Here is an 11,614-nt window from a genome sequence, read left to right as displayed (position 1 = left end):
TCTACTCCCGTAAAGATTTACACCCTTGGAAACCCTGTACAGGGTCGCTATGGGTCGGACCCGACTCGATGGCACTTAACAACAACAACAACAACATAGGGTTTCCAAGGAGTGGCTGATGAGCTTGAACTCTGACCTTGTGGTCCAGTTCATTAACACGCAGCACCACACCAGGACCAGGACTCTGTATGTGATATATAGTGCCTGTATATTTGCAAAACCCCATCTCCAAATTCTGATGAAAACTTTTGAGTTCTAAATGTTACTATCCAGTGCTAGAGCTTAGAGTATCTTTTCAATTTTGTATTAGGGTTCCTGCTTCCACTAATTCCTGTTGTTTCCTTAGGTTGGCACCAAACCATCACAGCTAATCCCTTAGACTTTCCTTGTTAGCCATTCCTAAATCCTCATGATAGTGTAACAGGCATAGAAGGATTTAGTATTCTTTCTAACCTTGAAGGCAATAAATAGTACTTTTGAGTGCTCTGGAGGAAGGTAGAAGGTATTATGGAATAATAATGGACTATTACTTTGCAGAGAGAGGGTTTTGTTTAAGAGTTCTTCAGAGATCTTCCTTTATAAATGGTGAAAATAAAGACATTAAATGAAAAAAATATTTCTTAATAAGACATAGTTACATACATAACTTTTCTTTTACAGGGTACCTTTCAACAAATGTGGATTTCCAAACAAGAGTATGAAGAAGGAGGGAAGCAGTGTGTAGAAAGGAAATGCCCCTGAAGTTTCCAAACCTCTACCTTCCTGTGTCACCTTACGTTTCATAGCTTTAGTAAACTCAGGAAAAGAATGACCATCTTTTGTAGAAAGTTTATACATTTTTGCATATTTCAATTTCCACTTAAATTTTTTAAGGCTTTAACTTGCTCTATAAATTAAAATGAGTTTGTGCTTTCCTTGAGATGCACTTATTCTTATTACAAGCATTTTATAATTTTGTATAAATATCTATTTTCTCTAAATGTTTTGCTTTCAGTAAAATGCTTTCCAACTCTGTTTAGTATATTAATTATAAGTGGATTGGTAGAATTGCTTTTTATTGACTAGAAAAACTTAAACTGCCTATGCTTTTTATCTCAGGCTTACAAAATTAAATAAAAATTACTAGCCATTCCAGAAATATTTTTATGTTGTTGTCTGTTATTACTACCTAGTTTCAAGTAGTAAGTTCATTTATCATTGAGTGATATAAACAGTACCCTTCGTACCCTATTAAAAATTAAAAAAACCCACTTTATTGCCTTTGTTACATTAGATGACAGACATCACTTTCACTCAGCAGGTTATATTTGGTAGATATGTGTCCACTTCAAAATATGCATGTCATATCAACACTTATAAAAAATGACAACACAGTTGCTTACTGAAAAAAAAACTCTTTATAAACCACGTAACATATATTTACTTAAGTGTGTAGACTAAAACAAAACGCTAAGAGTTCAGGCATCTTAAGCAAGACTTGACTTCTGGGCTTCAGAAAGATGTGGAAACTTCTCCTGAAGAAATTTTTCTTTCTTTTTCATTAAACTTTTCTTCCTTGATTGAATGCGGGCATATTTCTCAACTCTCAACCTAGAATTTAAAAAAAGCATAACAATTTATACAACTCTTTCCCTGTTATACAACACCAATAAAATATCCCCAAATCAATTCTTCAAAGCCATAATCTATGTCAATCTTTCTGCTTGGAGTGCTAAATATATTGTTAAACTTGAATAATAATCACTGTAAACTTACCCAAATCAAGAGATAAACCTGAAAACTAGGCCTTGAGTTCAATTCTGATTGGACTAAAGCTTTCTACTACATTATTCTGGAAGGTGTGGCACTGTAGGGATAAACACGGGACTGGTAATCCACCCATCAGCTGCTCTCAGAAACCCTACACAGGTTGCTGAGTCAGAACCAACTTGACACACAACTGTCTTGAATCCACTAGGTCTTTGACATCCTTTGTAATACCCTAATTTCAACAGCCCTCATTTACCCTATCAATCTTGATGCATTTAATTTCATTTTTGACAATTTTCCTAGGTTCACGCTCCATACGTTTCATGTTCAGATTATTAATGGATGTTTACAGCTGTTTCTTACCACTTTGAGTTAATGCCTCATCAGCAAATGATGATCCTTTTAAGTTTTGCTCCATTCATGTCATTATGATCAACTCTTTTAAGAAGGCTGTTCTTCCTTAAAGGTGTATTTTGAGTGCCTAACAACCTGAGGGGCTTATTTTCTGATACTAAATCTAACAATATTCTAGTACTATTCATCATGTTCAGTGGCTAAACATTCAAAAGTCATCTATGTCTTCTTTTTCCTTAGTCTGGAAGCTCCGCTGAAATCTGTCCACTATGGATAACCTGATGGTATTTAAGATACCCAGTGGTATAGCTTCTAGCATAACAGCAACACACAAGCCACCACAATACAACAAACTGACAGATGAGTGGAGGAAGATGCACCACAGGCTATAATAAATCAAAGTAACTATTAAATCCTTTTGAAAAGGAGGTAAGACACACAAAGCATTGCTGATACCAGTGGAAGTATGCAAAGAAATCATGAATGAGCTCTGTCTGGTTGAGCAGTGGTTACGAATCGGGCTGCTAACTTCAAGGTCGGCAGTTCAAAACTACCAGCCATTGCACGGGAGAAAGATGAGGCTTTCTGCTCCCATAAAGATTTATAGTCTCGGAAACCCTGTACAGGGTCACTATGATTTGAAAGCGACTCCACGGCACATAACAACAACAGCATACCCATCTAGGGAGGGCTGATAAAATGTTTCTGTTACCACCACACAGAAAAGGACTAAATGCATGCATTAAAAATGATCCTACAAAAGGAGGGGAGTGATTAACTTTGCAGTCTAAGAGAGGAGGTCCCTGGGACCATCAAGGGAGAACAGTGGAGAGCAGGACCCTACCCAGAGAAACAGTGAAGCCAAAGATGGAGCAGTTGGGGACTTCGGACACAGATAGGGAGAGGGGCTGTGTGCTGACAACCAATCGGGGCAGGCTTGCAGGGTATATACCCTTTGGTTGGCTGATGATGCATTGAAGGGACTGTAACCATGGCAATGAAGTGATATGCGATGGGATGAATGAATGTAAAGCTAATGTTCTCCCATGTAAACTATCACATAATTCACAACAAAACATTTAAAAAATGAGTAAGTACTTTTAAAAGGACAAAAAAAAGAAAATGCTACAGAAGACACTTGCAAGAAAGAGTGAGGCCAATATGGGAAGGGAAGGGGAAAAATGACAATTTACTTACAAATATTCAGGGTTGAATGATCAAAGGAAAGCTAATTCAAAAACAGTATATTCAATGTTTTGTGTGAAATGCACTAAAGTGCAATAATACACTAAGGATAACATAAATTCAGCTGTATTTCAACAGGTTTCTCTCCTTAGTTCCCCGTGTCATGAATATTTCAATAACATAAGCTCACACTTTATGCAATTATATGGACCATTATAGTAGAACTTCACTATCCAGATAGTTATCTATCATAGAAGGAAAAAATTTTTGAAAGGATGTACATATGTGTGTGTATGTATATGGATTCCTCATGTGGCACTGTAGGATAAGTACTGGGCTGCAAGGTCGGTTTGAACTGCAAGGTTAGTGGTTCAAACTCACCAGTCACTCCTTGGAAACCCTATACAGGGTCACTATGAATCAGACTTGACTCTACGGTACTTAACATAAGGACTTCTAGTGTGGCTATAGAATCAACACTGGACTGCAAACTACAGGCTGGCAGTTCAAACCCACCCATCTGCTCCTCGGAAACCCTATATAGGAACCAATTCAATAGCACTAAACAACAACAATATATATGTATGCGCTGTGGGTTAATGCGCCAGACTGCAAAGCTGTTTGAATTGCAAGGTCGGCGATTCAAGCTCACCAGCTGCTCCTCAGAAACCCTATACAGGGTCGCTATGGGTTGGAACCAACTCAACAGCACTTCACAACACAACAACAATAGAAGTTAACAGCAGCTTTTTCTGGATGGTGGGATTACATATAACATCAATTTTCTTTTTTTACTTTGGCAGAGGCCATGACACCAAAGGGCAGAGCGGCGGAGGACCCTAAATAAGCAGGGCCACAATGGGTCCCCCCTTGTAACACAAGGCCCCAGGAGGGATCTCATGTGGGGACTCTGCTGTCTCTGTCTCTTTGTTTTAATCAGCTTATTTTTAATTTTCTTGATTTTATAATAAAAGTTTTCAGTAGAATCTTAGAACTATATTAGAGATTTGAAACTTGCACATTCACACCATATTCAATCATGCGTAGTCCTAAAGAATGCTTCTCACACTAACAATAAGTTTCACCATTAGGAAAAACCAGCTAAAGTTTTTGCCAGTTCAGGTTTAAGATTACATTCAACATTCTGTGTAGTTTCGGTCAGGGGTATTAAGACCTTTAGAAAATTAGCAAGAATGCAATTGAGGGCTAAGGGAATAGTATTAGATCATAAGCAGAAATTTAACTAGATGCTTTGTATAGAGAAGTTTTTGGTATAAGGAAGTTCCGTTTCTTCTTGGCTACAAAACTTTTTTATGCTTCTTGTTTTTCTTGTTTAATCAATCATGAGAAACAACTGTGTTGTCAGTTACCATAGCAAATAATGTTTAGGTACCAGTTGTGATTAATAAATCTATAGAAAATAATAGGTGAAGGCAGAAATAGGAGTTAAGATTTAGAATTATGTTTTAAGTTTAACGTGACATTTTTAGAGCAATGAGGTTTGCTTACAGAAATTATATACTGTCTAACTATGTAAAGGGGAACAAGGAAAATTTTTATATTCTTGATGCTCTATATTGAAATGATTAATATGTATGATTTAAACTACTACTTTGAAAAGAATGATTAATAAATTGATGGTATAAAGTAGTATAAAAGCTGTTTGAGAATTTGAAATAAATGGAGAAGATTCACCATCTAACAAGACCCATCAATTCTGTGAGCTTCATTCTTCGCCAATGTCATACCTCCCTCTAGGACCCCCAAATAAGAGTGTCGGAGCAGGCTCTCGACATTACTTGATTTAAAATTTCTCCCCACAATAATCATGTATTATTTATGTAATCACAGAAACTACATTTTAAAGAAAGCTTAACACATGTCATCTGTTGTAGAGCTGCTATACTTCATTAGAAAGGGTCACTGTACTCACCTGACAAAACGTTCCACATAAGGCATTGCAAAGAATCGTTTCCTATTGTATCGTTTATTTAGGTACCAAGGTAAAGGCCACTGCTTGAACTTGTGCCTGCCAAGAAAACAAAATCTCAGCACCTTTATAGAAAACACTAGATACAGTTTCACTTTTTACAAACAGTTTTAAGCTTCTTTGGACAAATTATGTTTTCAATAAAATGCAATGCAGTTTGATTTTCATAGTTTTTTGTTTTTCCTAGGTTTAAATTAAGAAATAATCTAAACTTAGCAAAAAATAAAGGTAATGTTGTAGAGGATCATGAACCTAGCACAAAATTGCACAGATGGTTATATTTTCTAATCTTGACTTCAGATTACTCTTAAAAAATGTTTATATGCATATGTATGTATATATACACACATATATTTGTATTTTTCATATATATATTTATACACACACACACATAGGGAGCTCTGGTAGTGTAGTGGTTATGAGTCGGGCTGCTAACCACAAGGTCAGAAGTTTGAAACTACCAGCTTTTCGCAGGGGAAAGATGAGGCTTTCTGCTCCAACAAAGATTTACAGCCTCAGAAACCCTATGCTGGCTCGCTGAGTGGTTACCACCTCCACAGCACATCACCATCACCAGATAGATATGTGTGTGTGTGTGTGTGTGTGTGTGTGTATATATACACACACACACACACACATACATTATATATATATATACACACATACACACACATATACATAAAAACATGAAACCAATTTCTGACATTATTGTCACCATGTTCTTTTTGAAAGAAAAAGTATGGATGTGATATTTTTAAGAAGCTCTACATTTGAAGCTATTGTAAATACTTAACATTTAACATAATAATGCATTAAAAAAAAGCAGCACAACAATTTTAATGTAATTTAATAAGCTTTTTTGGAAAGATGATATAAGTGCTATGCTCACTCTTTTGTTTAGCTCTGGAAAAGCTTGTCTTTTCCTTGCCAACATTTCCATGAAATTTTACATTTCATCTCACCCAAAGTTTTACTTTGTAACTGCTAAAACTAACAAAGATAACTGAATCATGGGATTGCATGTTAAAAAGGAAAAGTTTTAAAAACCTTTTAAAGAGAATATCACTCCTAGAGACTTTCCTAGGAATACAGATTCTTTCCTCTACCTCCATTTTTTCCTATTGGATGTCAGCGGTTCAAGCTCACCAGCCGCTCCTCAGAAACTGTATACAGGGTCGCTATGAGTTGGAACCAACTCAATGGCACTTAACAACAATATGAATACCAAGAAAAAAATAGATAAAACTTTGGGTGAGATATTTCTGGCAATTTGTCTTTTTGTACTAGGAAGTACAGTTACTTCCATAAATTAGCTTCCAAAAAGGCCCATCACCAAAAATTTCATTAAAAGACACTATGCTGAATATGCTGCTATTATGTGGTATAATTTCAAGGATACAAAGAGCTCCCCAAAATGCCTTCTGCCTTTTGTTGACTGTTATTTAAAATTCTACTAATAATGCTTCATTTTAGTTGCTTAACTCAAATGTAAATAAACGGCCCCAGAAGAAAGAGACTAAACGGAACCATTTCAATTATTTATTCCTCAGGACATAATGTTTACCCTCAGATCCTTTCCCCATGTCTGACAGGACTATGGGACTGATCATAGGAAAGAGAAGAGATTATGAAATGTCCAACAATAAATGAAGACGACTGGGGAACAAAGTAAACTCTTCCATGATTTGGCCTACAGCTTATCCTGTTGGCAATGGGAGCATACTAAGACTGGTTCATCAGCCTTTATTCTTTTAGAACTTCATTTTGAATAGTCCTAGGTTCCTAACAGGTAAAACAGACAAGTATGTGTTCTGCAATTAATTTCATGGAAATGTAACATTTATGAAATCCTCAAAAGGTCTTATGATCCATATAGTATTAAGAATCACTGCTAAAATGAACAGAGATAACTGAATCATGGGATTGCATGTTTGACCTGGTACTGTTTTTACTAGATAAGGCTACCCTACCTTCATTCATATCCTCATGTTCCAAAGGGTTTTAAGGACCTCTGCTTATATCATGTATGTCTCAAAGTTATCTCATAAAGTAAGAGTTTTCTTCAAAGATATTGGGCGGAAGAATAAGGTAGGAGATTCCTACTTTCAAAAAAGCCACAATGTCATCAACATACCAGATGAGTCTTCCAAAGAGGTCTCTTCTCCAAGCACCCGGTCTAGCATTTTCTTGACCAGTCTGAAGAAGTCTTAATGCATCTTCTCTTTCCTGGACAACTTTATCTAAGGCATCCATGGAATCTACCACCTGAAAAGACAAAGACAAAATTTCAACAATTAACTAAATTTTAAAGAAACAGAACATACAAGAAATTATACTTCAGAAAAGTTACGGTGAGTATTTTTGTCAAAGGGGCATTCTGTCAAATGTTTCTTGAACATCTTTCTGGTTCAAGTGTACACACATGGCTGTCTGTAATACCACATTCTGCAAATTTAAAAAAGTTTATAGTTTCATTAAAATGAAAAATTGTTTTAGCTCAGGCTTTTATATATTAGTTTTGAATGCAGTGAGACTCACTTACAGAGATTTCTTTTGAAGATTTAATTTAACTTCTGTTATTTCAAAACTCAATGAATTATTAAGAAGTGGTAGCAGCTTGTTACTTTTGCTATATTAAAAACCATGTTTCAGCCTCAGTGAATCACTGGGTCTTTAACATACAGATAAGAGATATTATGGACTGTTTGGTACTTGCTGCTATTAAAGGGACAGAAATACCAATATATCATGACATTAGAGTTATCTCCAAAGTTTCATCAAGATGCAAGAAGATAGCATTAAAACTTCTATTTATTTTCATTTTCCTTTTAAGATTTCTATGAGTCCTGGTGTGGCACAGTAGGATAAGCACTACACTGGAAGGTCAATATGAGCTGAAAGGTCAGCGGTTCAAACCTACTATCTTCTCCTTGGAAACCCTTTACAGGGTCACTATGAGTCAGAAGCAATTTGATGGCACTTAACAACAACAACACTGTGTACTTGTAGTACTGGTATGGCACTGTAGGATAAGCAATTGGACTATGTTAACCTCTAGGTTGGTGGTTCAACCTATATCAGATGCTCCTCAGAAACCCTATATAGGGTTACTCTGAATCAGAACCGACTCAACAGCACTTAACAAAACAAATGTTATGTATTTAAGGAGCCCAGATGGTGTAGTGGGTTCCACATTGGGTCAGCAATTAGAATCCATGAGTCTCTCAGCAGGAGAAAGAGAAGGCTTTCTGCTCCTGTAAAGATTTACCATCTTGGAAACCCTACGTGGAGTCCCTATGAGTGGGAATAATTTCAAAGGAAGTGGCTTTATTGTGTATTTATGGAACCTTTAGTAGAGCTGTATGATAAGCACTGGACTGCTAACTACTAGGCTGACAGTTCGAAAGATGAAACTTTCTGCTCCCACAAAGATTTACAGTCTTAGAAACCCTATACAGGGTCACTATGAGTGAGACATTTTTATAAGCAATGATACCAGCCATTTAGTTCATCCCTAATAAACTAAGGGTCCTAGAAATTTCACCATGTCAATGAAGTCTATTTCACATTATTCACTGAAGAAAAATAGATGCCCTTTAGGTATTTTTTAACATTAAGAAACAAAAAGGAACCAAATCTATCTGGACTCTCAGATAGATGCTTAATGCTTTCCCATCCAAACTCTAGCTCCTCAGCACACTGGGTTGATAAGAGACAAGCAGCTTAGACATACGCTATCAAAAAATGGGGCTATAAAGGAACAAAGTGGCTGGCTTAGAAGCTTTCATGAGTGTGCTCAGTTTCAGAATGAGGGGAACCGAATAGTTTTCCTCTTTTGTGGATGGGTCTGGTGAAAGGGAATGTGGATGATGGAGATAGGATTTTATAGCTCAACTGTAATTGTTATCAGGACTAATTGTGATAATCACAACTGCAAATGCAGAAGGTGTGAAACTAAAAGAGGGGAGTACATGAGTGGAACATGGGCTCCTAACCAGAAAAGCAGACACAGCAGAGATGGAAGCATAGGTGACAGCACAGATAGAAAGAACAGCTGAGGACTCTAGACCCCTGGAGTGAGAGAGGTTGTGTGCCTGTGGGGAGGAGGATGGCTTGCAAAATGGGCACTGTGGACATTTAAATGAATATACATTTTCTGTGTGGTATGTATATATCAAAACAAAAAAGGGGGAGGAGAGGTAAATACTGTTAATTGATGGTACATGGAGGGGATTGCAATCGTTGCAATGAAATAAAACATGATTTGTTGAATGTAAAACTGATGATATACCCTGTAAACTTTTACTCAATTCACAATAAAAACTTAAAAAAAAACAACTAGCAAAAATTCCCTTGTTTGACAAGGGAATGAGCAGGACTATTGTCGTGATGGAGGGGGACTCTCTGGTGCAGCATTCCCAGGCATTTTTCAGCTAAAATTCCGCCTAACTTTCTCATAATAAGTAGATGTTACCGTTCTCTGGACCTCCAGAAAGTCAATAAGCAAAATGCCTTGTTGTTGCTATTTTTAGATACTGTCAAGTTGGTCCCGTTGCTTAACAACCTCAAGCACAATAGAATGAAACTCTGCCAGGTTCTGTGTCAACCTCACAATTGTAATTACACGTGATCCCACTGCTGCCACCACTATGCCAATCCTTCTCCTTAGGTGTCTTCCTCTTTTTTACTGAACCCTCCACTTTACCAAACATGACACCCTTCTCCAGGGACTGGTCCCTCCTGATTCTATGACCCAAGTATAAGGGATGAAGTCTGGTCACCGTGGCTTCTCAGGAGCATTCTGGCTGGACTTAATCTTAAACAGATTTGTTTGTTCTTCTAGCAGTCTATGATACTTTTAATAATCTTCCCCAACATATGAATCAATTATTCTACAATCTTCCTTATTCACTGTCCAACTTTCATATGCATATTTGTGTTTGTTAAGCGGCAGTGAGTCAGTTCCGACCTATAGTGACCCTGTACAGGGTTTCCGAGGCTGTAAATCTTTACAGAAACAGAAAGCCTCATCTTTCTCCTGCAGAGCGGCTGGTAGTTTCAAACTGCTGACCTTAGGGTTCGCAGCCCAATTCGTAACCACTACACTACCAGAGCTCCTTATATGCATATTGTTGTTGTTATGTGCCGTGGAATCGGTTCCAACTCATAGCGACCCTGTACAGGGTTTCCAAGGCTATAAATCTTTATGGGAGCAGAAAGCCTCCTCTTTCTCCCATGGAACAGCTGTAGTTTCGAATTGCTGACCGTGGGATTAGCAGCCCGATTCGTAACTACTACGCTATCAAAGTTGTTGTTGTTGTTGTTAAGTACCATTGAGTCAATTCTGACCCATAGCGACCCTGTATAGGGTTTCCAAAAAGCAGCTGGTGAACATGAACCGCCAACCTTGTAGTTCAAATGGCTTTGCAGTCTGGCGTATTAACCCACAGCACCACATTAGGCTACTGAAAATACCATGGCTTGGGTCAGGTGTACTTTAGTCCTCAAATTGATTACTTTGCTCCTGAACATCTTAAAAAGGTCTCATGCACCATATTTGCCTAACACTATACGTCATTTGACTTCACGGCTGCTCCCGACCTTGTGGCTTATAGTCCAGTGTTTTGCTTACAGAGCTTCTACACTCCCTAATGAAAGTAGGTTAGAGCTCTGTAAATATACTAAAAATCAATGAATTCCACATTTTAAACCAGAGAATTTTATGGTATGATCATTTTACTGGAATAAAGCTATTGTTTTAAAAGTGATCAAATCAGCCTAAAAATGAAATAGAAACAGGAAAGAAATAAATCTACTTGACAACAGATTCAAGAACCATTTGCTCTTCTTAATTTATATCCACATAACAGTTTTCAGCCTGTCACGAGCCTTACCTTTTCTAACCTCTCTGGACTCGGCATTGGTAATCGCTGTCGCTTGGCCTCCTGTTCTAGAGTTAGGAGCATGTTTCTTTCTTTCAGCAGAACATACCTATATCAAAGAACACAAATCTTGTGATGTTACTCTAAGGTTAATAAAGTTATGACTTCTGACATAAATATTAATCATCTGTATTCAAAAATTCTTTATAAATTTCAATATCCTAAGTATCATTACAAACAATAATCCTTTTACTGAAAAATTTTTCATGTGTCACATATCACATTGTTAGAAAACTTTAAAACAACATAAAAAATTTCTACATTCCAGATGAAAAGAAAAAAAGAAAGATGAAGGAAAAGGAACATTGGTTGAGTACTTGTTATACGTACTGTGCTGAGTACTCTCCATCTGACAGTGTTTCTCTGTCAGATACGGTGCCGGAAAATGGCCCCT

General features: G+C 37.1%; 2 protein-coding genes across 3 annotated transcripts in view; one reads left to right on the top strand and one right to left on the bottom strand.

Annotated features, from left to right (window-relative positions):
- ACTL6A (actin-like 6A) overlaps window positions 1–1,141 on the top strand; it is a 58,699-nt gene extending 57,558 nt beyond the window's left edge. Inside the window, exon 14 of one of the 2 annotated variants that reach the window (XM_006867699.1) lies at window positions 661–1,141. In XM_006867699.1, the coding sequence (XP_006867761.1) occupies window positions 661–741 (81 nt within the window). In that variant the 3' untranslated portion in view covers window positions 742–1,141. The remainder of the gene's footprint in view (window positions 1–660) is intronic. The other variant, XM_006867700.1, reaches the window with a different exon arrangement.
- Window positions 1,142–1,450: 309 nt separating this feature from the next.
- On the bottom strand, window positions 1,451–11,264 carry MRPL47 (mitochondrial ribosomal protein L47). Its single transcript, XM_006867698.1, has 5 exons — window positions 11,173–11,264; window positions 7,413–7,543; window positions 5,222–5,317; window positions 2,883–2,890; window positions 1,451–1,582 (listed from the first exon to the last, which is right to left on the bottom strand). Exons 1-5 carry the CDS (start codon window positions 11,242–11,244, stop codon window positions 1,467–1,469), a joined length of 423 nt encoding a protein of 140 aa, XP_006867760.1. The 5' UTR covers window positions 11,245–11,264; the 3' UTR covers window positions 1,451–1,466.
- Window positions 11,265–11,614: the final 350 nt, after the last annotated feature.

Source organism: Chrysochloris asiatica, unplaced genomic scaffold (genome assembly GCF_000296735.1).
Source record: "Chrysochloris asiatica unplaced genomic scaffold, ChrAsi1.0 scaffold00108, whole genome shotgun sequence".
Taxonomy (NCBI): domain Eukaryota; kingdom Metazoa; phylum Chordata; class Mammalia; order Afrosoricida; family Chrysochloridae; genus Chrysochloris; species Chrysochloris asiatica.
Note: the sequence above shows the minus strand (reverse complement) of the source record. Positions and strands in the feature narration are given on the sequence as shown.

Excerpts from the sequence above, each read along its gene's own strand:
- MRPL47 (XM_006867698.1), bottom strand. The coding sequence starts at position 11,244 with ATGCTCCTAACTCTAGAACAGGAGGCCAAGCGACAGCGATTACCAATG. Across the intron at positions 7,544-11,172 it reads GTCCAGAGAGGTTAGAAAAG|GTGGTAGATTCCATGGATGC; the intron begins GTAAGGCTCGTG and ends TTGTCTTTTCAG. Across the intron at positions 5,318-7,412 it reads CTCTTTGGAAGACTCATCTG|GCACAAGTTCAAGCAGTGGC; the intron begins GTATGTTGATGA and ends TTTTCTTGGCAG.